This window comes from Lotus japonicus, chromosome 1, assembly GCF_012489685.1.
Source record: "Lotus japonicus ecotype B-129 chromosome 1, LjGifu_v1.2".
Lineage (NCBI taxonomy): Eukaryota > Viridiplantae > Streptophyta > Magnoliopsida > Fabales > Fabaceae > Lotus > Lotus japonicus.
Window position 1 is genome coordinate 18221700 of NC_080041.1, and position 20848 is coordinate 18242547.

General features: G+C 37.6%; 2 protein-coding genes across 2 annotated transcripts; both read left to right on the plus strand.

Moving 5' to 3' along the window:
- The first annotated feature begins 998 nt into the window (after positions 1-998).
- On the plus strand, positions 999-5811 carry LOC130733950 (receptor protein-tyrosine kinase CEPR1-like). Its single transcript, XM_057586240.1, has 3 exons — positions 999-1512; positions 2071-3199; positions 5335-5811. Exons 1-3 carry the CDS (start codon positions 1145-1147, stop codon positions 5623-5625), a joined length of 1788 nt encoding a protein of 595 aa, XP_057442223.1. The 5' UTR covers positions 999-1144; the 3' UTR covers positions 5626-5811.
- A 5681-nt stretch (positions 5812-11492) lies between these two features.
- Positions 11493-13576, plus strand: LOC130728937 (uncharacterized). The gene is made up of 3 exons (XM_057580525.1): positions 11493-11817; positions 11899-12808; positions 13489-13576. The coding sequence occupies exons 1-3, from the start codon at positions 11493-11495 to the stop codon at positions 13574-13576; spliced, it is 1323 nt and encodes a 440-aa protein (XP_057436508.1).
- The last annotated feature ends 7272 nt before the right edge of the window (positions 13577-20848 follow it).

Below are 20848 nucleotides of genomic sequence, written 5' to 3' on the forward strand. Positions count from 1 at the left end.
ATCGCCTCATTTTCCTTCTATCTTACCTACTCTCTTTTTTTACACTACTATGATATTGGGGCACTATTCAGATGTTAGCTATTCTAAATAGAGATTTAATCACATTTATAATTATTCATCTCTTTTCTTACATGTTTTTTTTAAGTTTCCCCTACTTATTATATCTCTAATATTGGAATAGATTAAGAAAATGGCTTCCTAAAAAGTTGTTCTTATGTGTAAACTTGATTTCTCTCAAGCGAAGGACAACTATAAATGAACGGAAGATGTTGGGTACACGCCCCTCCACCCTTTCTCATCTTAAAATTTATGAAAGAAAGAAAGGGAAATGAGTAATATGATAAGTAATATGATAAAATGCAAAAGAGAGATAGAAAGAAAAACAGTGTGAAAATAAATTGTAAGAGAAGCAAAGTTTGAGAATATTATCACCGATAATTGAACAACGCACTCTTAGAAATTAACAATAAAAAGTGATCCACATGTTAAACTAGTTTAAAGCTTTAAGCTATAAAATATAGTATACCCAATGCAAACAAAAATGAAAACTTACATAATAATATGGTATTACACGTAAAATCTAGTATTCATATCCATGCATTGCAAGACGAATTTTACTCTCTTTTTTTTTTTTGGTACACTCTTATTATTATTTAGGTATAGGTATCGAGTAATGATATATACACACCTTATTTTTTAAACACTTCATTTCCACATTTTTTTATTTCTATCTCTCTAGCTCCTCTTATTATCTATCACATCTCATACTTTCTCTCTCTTACATTTTCTTTTCTTCTTATCTTTCTCTAATTTCACATTTTTCCACCTCTTTTAGGGAAATGTGAAAGAAACATTATTGATATGTAGTAACAATGATCTATATCGATCAAAATTAAGATGCTAAAATTAATACTTACATGTAGGTAGAACTTAGAAGTGGATTTGATTATTGAAGATAAACTTTTGCAAAAGAAAATGTCATTGTCACATTTAGTACTTTGTCAGTAGTACAAACAAACTAGGATCCTCCACTCTGCCACCCACCACCACCACCATGTTTCACTCCTCACACTCTAACAAACCAAAACCATTACAACAAATCTGACTCCACCACCACCATTCTCACCACATCCACTCCACTCCAATGGCCGCAGCCTTAGAGTGCTGGTCCGGCCGCACAACCACCACCACCACCACCGATGACGACACGGTGGAGCAGGTCCTCATGAGAACCCACCATAGATCCGAATCCCTCCCTTCTTCTTCCAAAGACTCCTCCACCTCCACCCCTGTTCACAAGAAGTTGCAGAAGCTGAGCCGCAACCTCTCTGAAGCCATCATCACCTCCTTCAAAAACTCCCTCAACCTCAACAACAACCCCACTGAACCTTCTCCCAAGAAGCTCGCTTGGGCCACCGTTCTCCGCAACCTCACCCACCTCTACCCCGGAACCCAGCTCCCTGATAATCTCCTCTCCAACATTCGCAACCATTACCATTCTCTCCCTCTCAGGTTCAATGCGTGTACCCCATTTCATCTTCTTCACTTCCTTAGCTTCACAACAAAAAGCATGAACATGGGTCACACTGTTTTTCTTAAATTTTATTAAGGCCCCAGTTGGAAGATCTTATTTGAGTTTATCTGATAGCATAAACGTTTGGGTCAATATTTGAGAGAGTTTATGCAAACAGCTTATGACTGTCATAAGCTTATTTAAGCTTATTTTTATAAGCTACTCAGGGTAGCTTATGAAAAAGAGCTTATGCTTATGTATAGCTTATTTTTAATTTATTTTAATAATTTTTTAAAATAACTTATGAATAAGCGGTTATGTCATAAGCGCTTATGATCAATTAAGTTGTTTTCCAAACGGGGCCTAAAACATGTTTTTTTTTTTCCTTCAGTGCTTTCTTTAGCAAACATGGTTCATGATGTTTTTCTTTAATATGTTTTTTCCTTCTTCAATGATGCTACTTGTTTAGCTTAACACATGAAACATAAACTTGGGTCACTGTTTTTTCCTTCAATATCTCTTAAAAAGATTGTTTTTTTGTTATTGATTTTTTGCAGCTATGCACAGGCTGGATTTGATATGAAGGATGTGTTTCTTCACGTGAAGTTGATGGAGCAGGCATTGGAAAGTGACCAGCCAGTGATTTTGATTCAACAAGAAGAGGGGGATGATGATGATGACGGTGGTGGTGGTGGTGGTGGTGAAATTCAGGGTCAGGGTGGGTCTGCATTTAAGCTCACATTTGCTTGTAACTCTCCGATTTCTTGGCCTGCAATGTCGGGTGTGTTGGAAAGTTTTTTCATTTGCTGCAAGAGGATGCAGATCTTTGAGAAGAAAGGTTTCACATTGGGGGTTGTTCTTCTTGTTGTTCGGTCTGGGAATGATAAATTGGTCAGGAACCGGGTTGAGAATGCTTTGAAGTTTGCTGTGAAGAAGCCCAGAACCGGTTCTGTGAATGTGAAGCTTCCTTTTGGACTTTGCGGGTGCCAGGAAGATAATTTCACAGGGAGAGAGCTATGGGAGATTGAGGACAGTGGTGGTGGTGCATGCCGAGGAAAGGAGCTCGAGAATTCGAACCAAAAGATTAAGCTTCAGGTCCCCTTGCCTACTTCATCTTTCATTGTATCAGTGGATGAATGGCAGACAATAAAGTCTGGTGGGGATGAGATTGAGAAATGGTTGTTGGATTCTGATAGTGTTGAGTTTACTGAACAGGTTGGACCCAATTCTTATAAGGGGGTCTATATGGGGAAAAGGTTTGGAATTGAGAAGCTGAAAGGGTGTGAGAAAGGTAATGCTTATGAGTTTGAGCTCCACAAAGATCTGCTGGAACTGATGACTTGTGGGCATAGAAACATTCTGCAGTTCTATGGTATTTGTGTGGATGATAATCATGGGTTATGTGTGGTGACTAAGTTCATGGAAGGTGGGTCTGTTCATGACTTATTGTTGAAGAATAAGAAGCTTCAGACTAAGGATATTTTGAGAATTGCAGTTGATGTTGCTGAGGGGTTCAAGTTTCTGAATGACCATGGTGTTGCATACAGAGACCTTAATACGCAGAGGATTCTATTGGATAGGCATGGGAATGCTTGCTTGGGAAATATGGGAATCGTCACTGCCTGCAAGAATGCTGGAGAAGCCATGGAGTATGAAACTGATGGTTATAGGTGGCTAGCTCCTGAGGTTTGCTTCTATTCAATCTCACTCATTTCAACTTAGCAACATAACTGTTGCAACTATGGAAGATTGTGTCACACGAATATGCTCCTAGAGTCCTAGTCATGTCTAGGCCTAGCACAGCCTTTGCCATACTTAGTGTACTTTTCATTTGGTGTTGAACTCAACGCCCGATTTACGTTTGAGTCAATGCGGCAAAATCTTGACTCCTTGTAGATGTGTTGGGATGTTATGTGTGTTTCCCGTTTGCCGTTAAACCAAACGGGTACTTAGTCCCTAATATTCTCCACCGTTGTTGAGAAGGAAGTACAAATTAGAGAGTATGCTCTCAAATTGGTAACTAACACCTTTAAAAAATAGGACCTCTCCTTGTCACTAGTTTCTAACCTAAATACCTAATATAAACCCTCAAGGCTTTTAGGTGTGATATGATGAATGGGAGATGTATTTTAGCCTTTTAACCTACTGCTTCACAAGATCTTTTGACACACAATGACCTGTTTCTGAATAGAGGGTGAGAAAACACTAATTACGCATGCATCCTCAATCAATTAAAAATTTGTATATCCCCCTTATTCTCTCTGATTTCGTTAATAAATTTATGTGACAGGTACTGATTAAAAGCAATAATAAAATTGATTTCTAACAAACACAGAAAAGAAAAATATTTTCTTCTTGTGATGCTTCTTTAGCCAGCTTGGCATACTCCTCAAGGAAGAGTGGCAGATATGTTCTTATTGATTTCCTGGTTATATTTTCCTGCATAATGTTTCAGCAACAGTGACCTCTAGGAATAAACTCAAATAGTTATGTGAACTTTCTTCTTTCTCTGCTTTGTTATGCTGTTTCCTCATATCCACTAGCTAGTTCATTGACAAATTCCAGTCTAAAGAGTTTTAGCTCTTCTTTCTCTGCTCTTGATAGGGTAGTACAACATGAAAATGACATACTAGATGTTCAACTGCAGAGCAATTTAGAGTAACTTTTGTGAGTCTTATTGTCTCAAAAAAGGCTGGTTAAATCCATTGTAGGTGAAACAATGCTTAACTAGCCAACATACAAAAGAAGTTTTATGTTGTCCTACATCATTGTTTGAGCATGCCTAACATGTCTTAATAATTGTTTTGTGCTTTCACTTTTTAGTGTATACCTTTATTTAAGCACTCGTGTATACTATTAGAAACATAAGTGTGCTTGTGTGAGGCCAATTACAGTAGAGTCAAATCTACAATGGAGCCCGCATGATAAGGCTTTAACATGATCTGTTTCCCAGTATTTTAGTTATTTGTCCTATTGATAAAGCTACTCAAAAAGCCCTCACGCCTCGTGTGCAGGCAGAAAAAAACATATGAAAACTATACAAAAAGCCATTCATTCAAAGAGAAAAATGAGAACATGATAGACAGCCACTTCACATGTTTCACTGACCAGCATCGAATAACTCCCAATTGTAGTTATTTGGTCATTCTGAATAAACAAGTTAGCTTTCATGCTTTCTGGATAGATATCACTTATAAACACTCTAATTTACACATGTAGATGACGAAGTTCCATTGGTGTGAAACTACAGTCCTCTATCTCTCACACTCACAAATGACAAGCTGCCACCAGAATAGATGTATGCTAATGTGTCTGCAATTCTGTATATGACGTGTAACTAGGATCACTTTTTGCTTAGTATATCATGCATATTTCACTTTGAGGAATGAAAACTGGCGATATTTTGCAGTGATCTACCTCATATGCTAATGTATGCCACTAGATTACTAGAATAGATGTATGCTAATGTGTCTATGCACAATGAAGTGAAAGTGAAGAGGATTTGGATTTCTTGTTGTAAAAAAATCCCTAAAGTCTTTGCAGTCATGGTTCGGTAGCTGTTCGATCATTAGACGATTAAATTTAAATAGATCAATTTATGTTTATGATTGGTATTTTAAATCCCAATCATCCAATCATAATCCGATGGCTACAAAATTATGACTATAGTGACTTTAGGAAATTTTGAATGCAAGGAATCCGGATCCGGATCCATGTGATAGTAGTGAAGTTTTTGTTTATTTATAAAAATAAATGTGACATTAATTACCTAGTCCTCATGCTGAGTTATTTTTTCTCTCTCTTTTTTTGGTTGAAAACAGATAATTGCAGGAGATCCAGAGAGTGTCACAGAGACATGGATGAGCAACGTTTACAGTTTTGGAATGGTAATTTGGGAGATGGTAACTGGTGAGGCAGCATATTCTGCATTTTCACCTGTGCAAGCAGCAGTGGGAATTGCTGCTTGTGGCCTTAGACCTGAAATTCCCAAGGACTGCCAACAAAATCTAAAATATATCATGACAAAGTGCTGGAACAACACCCCTTCAAAACGTCCTCAGTTCTCTGAAATTTTAGCCATATTGCTCCAACCAAACAACAACTATAGGTGAAGTTCTATGTATTTAGCAAATGCCTTTGTGGAACCTAATCTGTTGATAATAGAAAATTGTATAGTTTATGGATAAGCATGAATGTCCTTGCTTATAAATATAGCAGTAATGAAGATGTAAATATAATCTTGTATCATCTCTTAATGGCATCATGAAAAACCCTAGCAGGGTGGCTGTTGCCTATAAGTGCGTGTTTGGATCAGCTTTTGTCACAATTCAGTTTGGTAAAATTGAGTTTAGTAAAGTGAGCTAAACGTGAAGTGAATGTTTGGATACATTTATGAAAAAATGATTTTTGTTGGGTAATGTTGTGAAATTCAGTTGTAAAATCTCACAATTCAATTTGTTCAACGCAGAATTGATTTTGAGTTTCAATATTTTCATCGAAAAATGATTTTATTCTAACTACTACCAGAATTGATGTTAGATATGTTTTTTTTCCTAAATTCAAACTATTCATAGAGGCTTTCCTTCATAATTGATTATGGCTTTAGAATCAGTGGGATTATGTCTTTTGACATCATAGTTCTATTAGTATTAAGGGATTTGTTTCATTCATATTTACTTTCTTTTTCATCTCATTTTCATCATCATTTTCTTCCTATCTCTCCGTATTTTCTATAACATTACTTATCTTTGTCTCCTTTCTTTCAATTTATTTTCATCTCATTTCCATCCTCATTTTCTTCCTATCTCTTTGTATTTTCTATAACATTATCTATCATACCTTTCATTTGTCTCTTTTCTTTTCCTATCTCTTTCTTGGTGTGGATGTGGATGAAGTATTATTGCTAGTACTAATACCATCTTCCCATTATTATGAACTAGTGTTTTTTACCCGCACGTTGCACGGAAAATTTGTTTATTGTATTTGATACATCAGTTAATATTTTAAATTATAAAATATTTAAGATGCTAAGAATGTAAGAACAATCATAATAAAGATGTAGATATTTAAAGAGCACAAATTCAGACATTCAATCTTAGTGTTTTGTAAGCATACACTTAATTAACTAATATAAAGATTTTGAAAAACACAGAAGTTAATAAGACAAAAGCTTTAAATTTTACATATGTGAGGTATAAGTGAATTTTGTTTATGAAGATGTATACTCATGTTGCATAAAGGGTAATGTTTTTGTGTTTTAGATTTGTAACAAATACATAAATATATAATTATTGTTTAAATTATTAAAAATACACTTAAGTTATAGAAAAAATGAATTTTTTTTAACTCGTACAAATTTTCATTTTGCATATAAAATGTTCCTCCCCGTGAGATCTCGCAACTCTAATTTGTTAGCACTAATAAATTTAGGTCATAATTTTATAGTACATATGTATTAATATTTTTTATTCCTAGTACTTTTCTTACTATCTAATTATTATAGTTATATACATATATAAATATACACTCTTAAAATTTTGAAAACAATACTAAAATTAATTATATTAAAAAATTTCTATTAAAATAATATCAATCAATTAGTTTAGAATATAATGATTGTATAAAAAAGTATAATGGTACTTTTTATATAAAATAAAATCTCACGTAGGTAACATTATAGTAGTTTAAAATTAAAACATATCAATTGAAAATTATACGCAAATACAAACAACAGCCGCTTTTAGGTTTCAGAAGGATAAGCAGTAGAAAATTCTATGTTATGAAAAAAGTAATGACATCATATTGATTTTTTATTTACAGCTCATAGGAATTAGATTTCGACCTATAAGTTCAAACAATCACTTTTTATCTATGCGTTGCACGAAGAACTTTCTCTTGTGCTAAGACATGTTCAATACCATACTTGTTCCGGTCTAAAACTCTGGTTAGGGCTAAGCAATTAGGCAACAAAAGTAGAAAATGACAAAGTAACAAATGAGCAAAAAAGTGTTGGATCCCCCACCGCGTGGGCGGTGTCCTCTTTATATATTATGATGTTTTGACCCGTTCGGGTCATGGGTCGCCTGGCCCAATAGTACAAATTCGGTAAGCCCACATAATACAAAGGTTGTAAGCCCAAAAACAGTACACAAGCTCATAAGACACCTAATCTTAAAAGTCATTTTAAGGTGCAGCGTGTCTTTTAAGTAAGCCCACAATACAATACTCAAAGCCCCTTAACATATAAAGTCAGTAGCACTAAACTTAGTTAACTGTTACATGCAAAAGATGACACATAAAAAACAACATAAGCTTCACCCTTGTAACAAGCAAAGGAAGCTTCGCCTTTTTCAATAAGCAAAAAAAACCTTCGCCCTTGTCGATTATTGAAGTTACTTCACCTGCTCTCTTTTTTAAGACACTGATTGAGATCTTTTCCCGTCGCTTCACCATCATATTCCTGTCATAATCACAAACAAGATATGCAAATATTTTGAAACTTGAAACTATCCATTATACCTCATGATGAAACGGCGCCTGACAGTTGTAACGCCCCAATTTCTCAACCGAGGAGTCACATTAGTAACCTAATAAGTCTAAGGACTATTTCGTAATCCTGAGAAAACACAATATATATATTTTTTTTCCTTTTCGAAACAACTGAACATAATTGAATACTTAACATATACTTTATTCAACAACCCGTTCCCGACATATAATAATAGTGTCATACAATATCATAAGCAGGTTTCCAAAATAAGTACGCTCACTGGAACAGTGGCGGAGATAAAGTTTAAACAACAGAGTTTTCAGATGGGGGGAAAGAAACTCAGACATAGTCCAGCAAAAGGAAGAAGCAACTGCTTCATCCACCTCTACTCGACCGCCCACGATCACGGTCTCCAACTTGAACAGCTAAGCTTCAGCGGAAGGCTCTCCATCGCCTAATAGCGTTAAGCGCCCAAACAACAAGTAGCAAATAGAAAGGGTTAACTCCATACAATTACCATGTATGAAAGAGAAAATCATGCTATTCAAATTTAACTACCTATCATGGTAAATAAACCAACAACATAACTAAACTCATATATCAACTATATAACATCAATTCAGATATCGACAACCTAACATATAACATCAATTCAAATATCGACAACCTAACATATAACATCAAATCAGATATCAATAAACTAATAACTAAAATCCAACAACATAGGGTTAGGTGTTAGTTCCCTATAATGCAACTATATGCTTCTACCAAAATGGATCGATCAGCAACGTCTCTCAAGACGGGACAATCACGCGGGACCACACCCACCTCATTGCCACTTAACGCCACTCCGGACGGGACAATCGCGTGGGACCACACCCACCTCATCGCCACTTTAGAACATCTCGAAAGATGGGACAATCCCGCGGGACCACACCCACCTCATTGCCACTTTATAACGCCCCGAAAGACGGGACAATCACGTGGGACCATACCCACCTCATCGCCACTTAAGGACCAAAGCCTATATGCCAAGTCAGTCAACAACAATGCCCAAACCAATGATTAATTCGGAGTAACCACATGTTATTCCTATTATCAACGAACATAACTCAATTCAATTGCATAACAACACAGTTCAATGACAGAAACCAGTAAACGGTCAAAGCCTCTCAGAAAACGGAGACACACGTCTCAATAAGTTTACTCGGCCGAAGCCTTCAGAAAACATTTGGCACAAGCCTCAGAAACAGTCAACATAAGCAAGCATACAACATTGCAAGCATAATAATCATAATCCAATGCCAAACAATATAAACATCTTCATCTCAAACACAGGCAGTGCGATAAAAGCAGGCAAGACTCAAAGACACGCTAAAACTGAGTTACCCTTACCTTCGTGAGTAGAAGTTGGGCATGGAAATTGCGAACCTTGAGGCCTACGCGTAGCAACGAACAGAACGACGATCAGGCAAGAACCGGAAAAAAACTCTTCCTCCTTTCTCCCTCAAGCTCACCCACAACCAACAAAGAAAATGAAAAGAAAAAGAAAAGAAAGACCAGAGAACGTGGTCTGCAGAAGAAGAAGAAAGAAAATGAAGGTGTGATTTTTTCTTAGTTTCTGAAGTCCTATATATAGGAAATTGAAAACGCGAGAAAATGATTATTTCGCGATTCCGATTTTTCCTACTGATTCCAACGTATTTTAGACACGATATTCTTCCCGCTGAATCTTCTAATTCTTCAAAGAAATATCAGTATGATTTTTGGTTTTCGAGGCTTGTTTTTAATGTTTACTGGCTTAAAATGCACTTTATGCACTTTTTGATTTTGACCTCGGATGCAGAAACTTCCTTCTGAAGAAAGATTTGGAACGTCGATTAGAGTGGGCCTATGCGTGTGGAATCTTCGTTTGAAGCTCCGAATAGAAAAAGTCTTCATTGTCGGGTGATTCTAGGGTTTTGAAATACCAGGGTTTCAGTTTCGGCAAACTTCCGATGATTGGAATCGGACGTTCGTAGATCCTAGAGTTTCGCCTCGAAACGATTGTGATATATGGAAAAAGAGAAGTTCTAACATTTCTCTGAAGATTTTTGGACTAAATTCCTACAGTGTTCCAAGGGTGGAAGATTGTTGGAAATTTTATTACTATAGTGTTCCAAGGGTGGAACATAGTCTTTTCCTAAGGTTCTTATCCTAGGTTTAAGCGAATCGATCGTGCTATACCTTTTTATCGATTTTGATACAATCCTTAGACTTTTCCTGAACTTTCTCCTTCATAAATTTATTTCATCCGATAAACTCTTGTTCAGGTTTTTCCTTCGCGATACATCAAGCCTAATCGTAAATGGAAGTCTCTTCCACTTATTCTAAGCTTAAAACTTGGGTCTTACAACAGTTCCCCAAAACCCACATCCAATCAGCATTAAATTCCCACTGACATTTTTTCTCAAACGGTACAAAAGTAATAATTATTTAACTTAACTCTACACACCCGTTCATTTTCCGGAAAACGCTTCATAGGTAGAAATTGATGGACCATCAAGAGACACGTCTTGGAAATTACCACCCCTACTAACGGGTGAATCAACGCGCCTACTCTTCACCACACTATAAAGTCTGACCCTAAAAATCTTTTCCTTACAAATCTCCATCCTTCCTACCCCCAGTAATTATCTCTAAAGTTTCAAACAATAGTTGCAGCCTTGCCTCCAGTGCTTGAAGAATTTCTGGGAATTTCACCAGAAACACTTCCTACCTCCTTCCAGATTTTGTCATCTCCCCTCCTGGTAAACTCTTCTCCCCTTAACTTTTACTCATCTTTTCTACTTTTCTTTATTTTTCGTATCCTGCTTCCTTCAATTTCTCTTAAACCCCCTCCCAGTTAAACTTAAAGCACCCTATCACTTTCTGAATATAGATAATTTCCCCCAAAACTTAAACTTAAATATCCAACCCACTTCATCACTTACTCACTGAAAATTCCTACCTGACAAACCCCATTTCCTCTTGATTTTCAGGAAACCCTGCTCCCAAAAATGGTTGCAAAAAATCCTCGTAAATCACCTAAGAAACGTAAAGAGCCTCCAGCCGCTGACTCCTTATGGATCTCTCGGGCGGTTGCTACTAGATACAGCGACTTCTGTTCCCAAAGTAATGGACTTGATAACCAAATATAACTTTAGGGCCGACGGTAATGACGCCCACTTAGACATAGTTGCCTGCGCCCCCGACGAACCCTGCTGTTTCGGTGAACCTGACCCTAACGGTAAAAACCATACTTACTTCTTTAAAACTATGTTTCAAGACCTTGACTACAAACTCCCCCTTCCAGATTTTACCTGCTCAAGCCTAACCTTGATGAATATCGCCCCTACTCAACTTTCTGCTAATGGTTGGGCTTACCTTCGAGCCTTTGAATTACTATGCATCTGCTTAGGCATAATACCAACGTGCAAAAAGTTTTTCTCTTTCTTTGAAACCACCGGCATGAAGGTGAAAGGAGAATATATTTCCTTATCCTCTGCCAGGGGGCGTGGGGTATTCACCCTCTTTAGAAGCAACTTTAAACACTGGAAATCCAAGTTTTTCAAACTAAAAGAATCTGAACGAAGTAAAGATGTTTTTTACTTTGACGATGGAACCCCTCGATTCCCTTTCTATTGGACCGATAAGCCCCAACTTATCCACAAAGTTCCCGAATCCTCTCTCACCCCTGTTGAAAAATATGAAGTTGACTTCTTGTCAACGATTCACTTGAACCTTTATGATTTCTATGAAGCATTCAAGAAAAGAAACTTAGCCCAATATGTTGGTAAGAACATTCCTTTTTGGCTTAATCCGCCCCGAAACCATGTAAAATCCTAACGTTGTTTTCTTATTTTACAATTTTCAGCGAAGATGTCTCGCCTTTCTGAAGATGACATTCTCCGTTTCCGCCGCGAACAACAGGCGTTGAAGAAAAAGCAATCCCCTGCTAAGTCTCTGAACGAACCTGAAGGGAGTCAGTCTGAAACTGAAAAGAATCCAGCCCCGAAAAGAAGAAAGAGAAATCAAAATTCCGAGAAGTCTGCTGAGAAAGCCACCATTCAAACTTCGCTGGAAAAATTCACAACTAAAGGGGCGAATCAATATGGTTCCTCAAGCGCTCCACCTCCCTCGTGGAAGCATGAACTGAAAGAATTTGAGGACATGACTTCAGAAGAAGTCACCTCCTTGTGGGATTCCCGCATCAATTTCAACTCACTTGTGGAGACCAACCTTGTATTTGAAGCTGATAAGGAGAAGATGAGGAAAATTGGGCTTCAAGAGGCCTGCCAAGCCGTCATGACTAAGAGTTTGGAAATTGCTGCCATTTCCAAGATGATAGAAATTGAGTCCAACAACTTTGATGGGCTTTCTAATGCTAAGAAGCTTGAAGATAAAGAAAAAGAGAATGAAAAGCTGAAGTCCACGATGAAGCTGTTGGAAAAATCTAACAAGGCTAACGAGAAGAAAGTCGCTGATCTGGCTTTGGACCTGGAAAAACTGAAAAAGACTTTGGAAGAAAATGAAGCCTTGCTGAAGGCGAAGGAAGAAGAAACACAAAAAATGAAGGAAGAGGCGAACTCTTTGGCCTCAGAAAAACAAATTTTGAACAAGACTGTTGATGACCTCTCTGCTGAAGCAACGTCTTTGAAAGCCTCCATTCTTTCCCAACTTGAAGCTGGCTTTAACAAAGCTAAGGAACAAATCTTGTTCCTAAATCCCGACATGCCTATCAAGACCGAAGGCATTGATCCTTATGCTAGGACCGTTGAAGGAAAGTTAATCACGCCCAACTTTGATGAGGAAGAAGAACAAGAAGAACAAGAAGAAGAAGAAGCAGAAGAAGAAGACAAAGACAACAACAACAACAACAACAACAACAACAACAACAAAGAGGGTGAAGAGGAAAGCAATTAACCCCTTCTTGAGAAAAATTAAAATGATGTTTTGTTCTCCGTTGGTCTTATACCAAACGGTTGATTTAATTTCCTGCTTTTTACTTCCTGCATCTCCCGCTTTAAATTAAATGTAACGCCCCCCCTTTAATATTAATGCAACAAAGTTTAAGTTCAAAATCTAAGTGTCACCCCTATACTATGCTTCAAAATCACTTATCTTCATCTAAAATCTTCCCATTCCTTCTTAAAAAGTAATAACTCAGTAATCTAACTCGAAGGTTATTGTGTTCTCTAAACTTAAAGTATTGCTCCAACAGTATAAGAATATGAAAATAATGTACTGCGAAAATACCTTTCTTCTGGATTCGTTTATCCGCAAGGGCGTGGATCTTAACAAGTTGTCTACCTTATGAAGAAGGCTTTGACAAATTTTCCCGAACTCGAAGCCCTGGGCTTATCAAAATTTTCTAACTTAAGAAAAATTGATTTTTCTGATTTTTCTTTAACAACTATTCTTTGAATTCATAAGGCCTTTAAATTTTGAAGTAAATCAAAAATAGAAAGATCAGAAGCGCAATTTGTTCTGATACAGAAATTTGCTCGCTTGGAGACTTTGTGCTTAAGTTGGACAAGCTTAATCCAAGTTAAGGCTATGCTTATGAATTCGTGGCCAAACGCTCTAGTTTTAAGAGACTTACTCTTTCTCAATTGTCTGGAATTGCCCAATTGATAGACCTAAGTTGAAAAGTAACTTAAATGCTAACAAAGCACTCAAGAAATTTTTAAAGGTTGTGCCTCGTTAAAAACTCTCCCGCCTGGGGTAGAGAAAAGAGTGCATACCTGTTTTTTTCATTAAAATTTAACATCATGCCTCGTTAAAAACTCTCCCTAATGGGTAGAGAAAAGAGTGCATGCTACTGAGTCTTACTAAACAACCACATAGTCTTGGCACTTAAACAAGTACAAGAAACACCAAACAAATAAACACGACGTAGTCTTTGAACAGAATAAAACAAACCGAAACGAAATGAACAGAACACAACTTTAACTGTAGTAGTAGCGCAAGTGTTGGGCGTTCCATGCTCTTGGAACCCTGCGCCCAGACAACTCCTCCAAGTGGTAAGCCCCTTGTCCCAAATCTCGCAGAATTCTATACGGACCCTCCCAGTTAGGTGTCAACTTCGAATTAGTTGGACTCTTTGCCTTTCTGCGTAATACCAAATCGCCCACTTTCATGCTCCTAGGCACCACTCGGGTATTGTAACGCCTTTCTGATCTTTGTTTGACTGCAGCCTCCCTTAAACGAACTTCTGCCTTCACCTCATCTGCCAAGTTCAAATCCACTAGAACATTTTCTCGATTCTGGTTTTCTTCATATGTAGCCACTCGAAAAGTCATGTCTTGTATTTCCACTGGAATCATCGCATCAACCCCATAAGTAAGCTTGAAAGGTGTTTCTCCAGTAGTGGATTGGGGTGTTGTGTTGTAAGCCCAAACTACTGTAACCAATTCATCTGCCCATAATCCTTTTGCTTCGCCCAATCTCTTCTTCACCCCGTTTAATATCACCTTGTTTGCTGCTTCAACCTGCCCATTAGATTGTGGGTGTTCCACTGAGGCGAACCTGTTTTCAATCCCCATCTCTGCACAAAAATCTCTGACCTTCCTGCTTGTAAACTGTGTTCCATTATCAGAAACAATGGTTGCTGACACTCCAAACCTGCAGATTATCTTCCTCCAATAAAATTTCTTAACCTTCTCAGCTGTAATCCTCGCCATTGACTCTGCTTCAATCCATTTTGTGAAATAATCCACTGCCACCAAAACAAACTTGACTTGCGCCCCTGCTGGAGTGAATGGACCCAAAATATCTACGCCCCACATTGCAAATGGCCACGAAGAACTCATTGAGCTTAAAACTTCTGGAGGCGCCTTATGAAGATCAGCAAAAACTTGACACTTTTCACATTTTTTAACATTCTCCATACAAACGCCCTTTAAAGTTGGCCAATAAAATCCTGCCCTCAACACTTTCGCAGCCAAAGATCTTCCCCCTATATGACTTGCACAGACTCCCTCATGTACCTCAAACATAATTCTTTCTGCATCCTCTTTACTAACACACCTTAACAGTGGAACTCCAACGCCCCTTTTGTAAAGTTGTCCACCCATCATTGTGTAACGACTCGCTTCTCGAATCTGATCCTTTGAAAATAAAGCTAAGTCTGATCCATCCGCTTCCAAACACGTCCGAATTCTATCCATCCAATCTAGAGTTGCTCCGCCCGTTACCATCACAACATCATTCTCCTTCACACTTGGACCCCTCAAAGTCTCTTGAATCACAGACTTGTTGTTACCTGGTTTCTTTGTGCTCGCTAGTTTGGATAATATGTCAGCCCTTGTATTCTCCTCTCTTGGAACATGATTTACCTGAAACTTGTCCATCTGCTTCAACAATTCCTGAACCTTTACCAAATACTTAGCCAACTGAACATCCTTCGCCTGATAATCCCCTTTTATCTGATTTGCCACAAGCTGAGAATCAGTTTTTATTACAATACAGCGTACATTCATCTCTAAAGCAAGCCTCACCCCTGCTATTATTGCTTCATATTCCGCCTGATTGTTGCTCGCCTTGAAGTCAAACTTGAGAGATTGCTCAATAATTACTCCGCCTGGTCCCTCCAAAACTATACCAGCTCCACTTCCTTTCAAATTTGATGAACCATCAACAGACAAAAACCATTCCTCCTCTTCTGATACTCTTTCTTCAGGAGACATCTCATTCACAAAATCTATCAAGCCCTGCGCCTTTATTTGTCCCTTCTTCTCAAACACTATACCAAATTCTGACAATTCAACTGCCCAAGAAACCATACGCCCTGCTAAATCAGGCTTTTGAAGTACTTGGCGTAGGGGAAAGTCAGTTTTGACTTTGATTTGAAAACCTTGAAAATAAGGCCTCAACTTTCGGGCGGTAATAATCAAAGCTAGTGCAGCTTTTTCTATTTTTTGATATCTCGACTCAGCCCCTTGTAAAGCATGGCTTACAAAATATATAATTCTCAACTCCTCTTTACACTCTTGCAATAAGACAGAACTCACAGCATTATCTGATATGGAAATGAAAATTGACAATGGAATACCTGGAATTGGTTTTGACAATATGGGAGGCTTAGCTAGATGCTCCTTTAGAGTTTGAAAAGCCTGCTCACACTCATCTGTCCATTGAAAAGCTTTGTTCTTCCTCAGACACTGAAAAAATGGAGCCGCCTTACTCCCTGAACATGGTAAAAATCCTGACAAAGCCGCAATTCTTCCTGTTAACTTTTGTACTTCTTTCACTGATGTTGGGCTCTGCATTTCTAAAATTGCTTTGCATTTATCAGGATTAACTTCAATTCCTCTTCGAGTAATCATAAAGCCCAAAAATTTTCCACTCTGAATTCCAAAAGAGCATTTCTCCGGATTCAAACGCATGTTATGCTTTCTGATTTCTCCAAAAGCCTCAGTCAAATCCATACAATGACCGCCCATTTCCTCTGATTTGACCACCATATCGTCCACATAAATTTCCATGTTACGCCCCACTTGCTTTTCAAAGACTCTGTCCATCAACCGCTGATAAGTTGCTCCTGCATTCTTAAGCCCAAACGACATGGTTTGATAGCAATAATTTGCTTGATTTGTCATAAATGCTGTTTTTCTTCATCTGGCGCATACATTCGAATTTGATGATAGCCCGAATACGCATCCATCAAGCTCAACATTCCAAATCCCGAAGCCCGATCTACCAACTTATCTATGTTTGGCAGTGGAAACGAATCCTTTGGACAGTGCTTGTTTAAATCCGTATAATCTGTGCACATTCGCCATTTTCCATTGCTCTTCTTGACCATAACAACGTTAGCCAACCAAGTAGGATACTTCACCTCCCTTATAAAACCTGCATCAATTAACTTGTTAGTTTCTGTTTTAACCGCCAGTGCTTTCTCTTCGCCCATTTTACGCTTTAACTGGGCGATCGGCTTCACACCAGGATTCAATGCCAATTTGTGGCAAATGAACTCTGGATCAATTCCTGGAAGATCTCGTGCACTCCAAGCAAACAAGTCCATGTTCTCAGCTAACAATTGCACCAGTCTACTTTCCTGGATTGGAGTTAAGTTTACCCCAACTTTCAGATTCCTTTCGCCCACCTTCACTGTTTTTGTTTCCTCTTCTGGGGTCACCTTGAAATCTGAAAAGCCCTCTCTTGGATCCAAACTAACCTCATCTTGATCAACATCAACTCCAAAAACTCTATGTCCCTCCTTCACTGCTCTTTTTCCCATGTGACCATACTGCTTGAAACTGTCAGAATAGCACTTCCTAGCAACCACCTGATCAGCCTTCAAAGTTCCAACTCCGCCCTTATCCAATGGATACTTAACTGTTAAATGTCTTGTTGAAATAATCGCCCCAAGCTTGTTGAGCGATGGTCTTCCAATAAGCACATTATACGGCGATGTACACTGTACCACAAGAAACTTAATGGCAAAGGCTTTCTCATTTTTACCTTCACCAAACACAGTATTTAGCTCCACATACCCTCTAACAAATACTTTCTCACCTGAAAAACCAACTAACGCCCCATCGTACGGTAACAGATTAGTTTCCGTAAGCCCTAACTTTTCAAATGCATCGCCATATATCAAATCTGCAGAACTCCCTTGATCCAACAGTACCCTCTCAATTTCGTAATCAGCGACTTTTAACATCACCACAATGGGATCATTTTCATGAGGCTGAACTCCCTCAAAATCTCTAACAGTAAATGTGATATCGGGCTGATTGATTCCCCAACTTCCCCAATCATTTGTATAGACAGCATTAATGGAATGAACATACCTTTTCCTTGAAGAATTAGTCATACCGCCTCCTCGAAATCCTCCAAATATAGAATGAATGCGCCCTTTAGTTTCACCTCCAGCTTGCTTCTTTGGTTCAGACTCTTCAATCTCCTTCCCTGTGTCATCACGCTTCGTTGAGGTTCCAGCTCCCTCTGACTCCTTTCGCCCATCCAGTTGACGCATGTAACCTGCCTTTATCAAAGCCTCAATTTCTTTCTTTAAGGTAAAACAATCATCTGTATTGTGTCCCGCGATTCGGTGATACTCACACCACTTACTTCTGTCCACGTTGCCTGGTGGGCGTTTTGGTTGTTTAGGAAAACGAATTGTGTTCGCCTCCAGACACATGTGCAATGCTTCAGTTAAATTAACCGCAAGTGGGGTCGACCTGTCTTGTTGGTTTCTGGTCCACGTCATCGACTGTCCATAGCCACGATTTCCATAAGGCTGAGCACGATTTCGAAAATTAGAGCGGTTATCAAAACGACTTGAATTATTGTAACCTCTCTCTCCTTTTGTAACCGCTCCGCCCGAACGCTGATCGTTAACCACCGCCTTTTTCGAATCTGACTATTGTTGTTGGCCAGTCACCGCTGCACTCTTACGGTTTCGCTTTATGCGATCACTTTGCTCCTCCCGAATGAAACCTTGTACCCTGCTTCGCAACTCCACCATTGTCTCCACGGGCTTACGACTCAAACTGCTGTTCAAACTTCCTGATTGAAGACCCAATTCAAAAGCTGCAATACAAATTTAACCTTGTGGTCGTGGGTTCGAGCCCCACGGTGGGCGCCAATGTTCCGGTCTAAAACTCTGGTTAGGGCTAAGCAATTAGGCAACAAAAGTAGAAAATGACAAAGTAACAAATGAGCAAAAAAGTGTTGGATCCCCCACCGCGTGGGCGGTGTCCTCTTTATATATTATGATGTTTTGACCCGTTCGGGTCATGGGTCGTCTGGCCCAATAGTACAAATTCGGTAAGCCCACATAATACAAAGGTTGTAAGCCCAAAAACAGTACAATACTTTAGCAATATTTTCAGATACTAAATGACATACTTAATGAGAGATATATAATGCTACATAATGTGTTCCTCTAATTTGATTTCCCTCTATTTATAGCTCATCTCGTCCTAATACTAAGTAACTAATATAATAACATCTAACTAACTTAGTTGTCTCTAATTAATTTTCCCTTCTATTTCATCCTTACATGAGTTTGAAAATTTAAGTAAACACACTTCTCTTAGGTGATAAATGGAAACAATATAGAAACAACCGCAATCCGCAACTAATGAGAAACTCTGCCAAATCACCTAGCAATCATCAAATCTCTGCGTGTCCATGGTAGCTCTGTGGACCCTCAGCACCAGATCAGCTCTCTTTTCCTAGAATTAATATTTAATAAAAATAAGACAAATTAAGAAAAAATCATGAAATAAACAACCTAAATCCTAATCAAATCTAAAATTTTAAAAAGTACTAATTAAAAACAGATAAAAACTATCAAATCTAGCAAATCACAATAAAAACTTATAAAATCATAAATTAAATAAGAATCCGAAAATTCAATAAAGACATCATAAAAATTAATTAACAACCTCAAAATAAATCAAAAATAAAATAAAAGATCCAATATAAAATCAAGAAATAAACAACCTAAATTCTAATCAAATCTAAAATTTAAAAAGGTACTAATTAAAGATAGATAAAAACTACCAAAATCTAGCAAATCACAATAAAAACTCATAAAATCCTGAATTAAATAAAAATCCGAAAATTCAATAAATATATGATAAAAACTAATTAATACTCTCAAAATAAAATAAAATACCCAGGAAAAAATCAAGAAATAAACAACTTAAATCCTAATCAAATCCAAAATTTAAAAAGGTCAACATGTGCTTTGATAACTTGTTGTATTTTTCTCCATATTTTTTGTCAACATGTCATTTTTTTTTATAAATGTCTTAAATTTAAATTCAGTTAAGGCCAGGAATACCAAAGTGAAGTATGCAACTTTAGATGACACTATGTCAGAGAACTATATCACTGTTAATTAAACAATAAAACTACATGCTTATGTGTACAGTAACAAACACATGGGAATAAATACAGTGAAAGAAAATAAATTTCAATTAAGACTAAAACAGCAATATCAAGAAAAGCTTTGAAAGAGTTGCACACCTGAAATTGCAGAGATACGCCGAGGCTGAGTGCAAACTACTTTACATACCTCGCCCTTACCCCACATATGATCCAAAATAAATTGTGGGACCTGAATCATGTTCAGTATTAAGCAGGATATTTCACAAAGCAAACACAAACCATAAAAATATTGTGGTCCATATACATTGGTGGAAGTACTTGTGCCAGAAACCCAAAATCACAAAGCTTCAAGAAATCATCAGTTTCATCCTAAATTACCAAAGCCCGAGCCAATTAATTGAGGACAATAAAAAAAAACTGAGTACTTTAATAGATACAATCATGCAAGTTTAAAAATGAAAACCAGTCTCACCAGATATGAGAACTACCTGCTTCGAATCACGTGAAATGAAAACCAAGATCAGAACACATGCAAAAAACCAGTCCTCAAATTTAATTTAATTGCCATGTTGAAATGGATTAAAAAAATTAGAATATTAGTAAACTATGTTTGATATATTTAACATATGATTATGGTACAATCTGTGAGACCAAAGGTAATTTTACAAAGAAAAATATTAGATCAACCTGGTGGGATTCAACAGTTGGTGTAATTACATCCTTGAAAGATGCAATTGGAAGCTGAGATCTATTTTAAATTCTAGAGTGCAGTCCACAATATAGAGAAGACAAATTCAAGAAAAGAAAGGTGAGCAATAACAATAATCACAATTCAAATAACATATCAAAAACATAAAACACAAAACAGTTTCTATTTCTATGTTAGCTTACCTCTTCAATCAATTTATTCCTCATTCACGGTCTCTGAAACAGACAGCTTGAAGGTCATCCTTGAGAAGGATCTGTGCGAACATAGC

Excerpts from the sequence above, each read along its gene's own strand:
- LOC130728937 (XM_057580525.1), top strand. The coding sequence starts at position 11,493 with ATGAAGGTGAAAGGAGAATATATTTCCTTATCCTCTGCCAGGGGGCGT. Across the intron at positions 11,818-11,898 it reads AAACTTAGCCCAATATGTTG|CGAAGATGTCTCGCCTTTCT; the intron begins GTAAGAACATTC and ends TACAATTTTCAG. Across the intron at positions 12,809-13,488 it reads GCTAGGACCGTTGAAGGAAA|AAAGATCAGAAGCGCAATTT; the intron begins GTTAATCACGCC and ends AATCAAAAATAG.
- LOC130733950 (XM_057586240.1), top strand. The coding sequence starts at position 1,145 with ATGGCCGCAGCCTTAGAGTGCTGGTCCGGCCGCACAACCACCACCACC. Across the intron at positions 1,513-2,070 it reads TACCATTCTCTCCCTCTCAG|CTATGCACAGGCTGGATTTG; the intron begins GTTCAATGCGTG and ends GATTTTTTGCAG. Across the intron at positions 3,200-5,334 it reads ATAGGTGGCTAGCTCCTGAG|ATAATTGCAGGAGATCCAGA; the intron begins GTTTGCTTCTAT and ends GGTTGAAAACAG.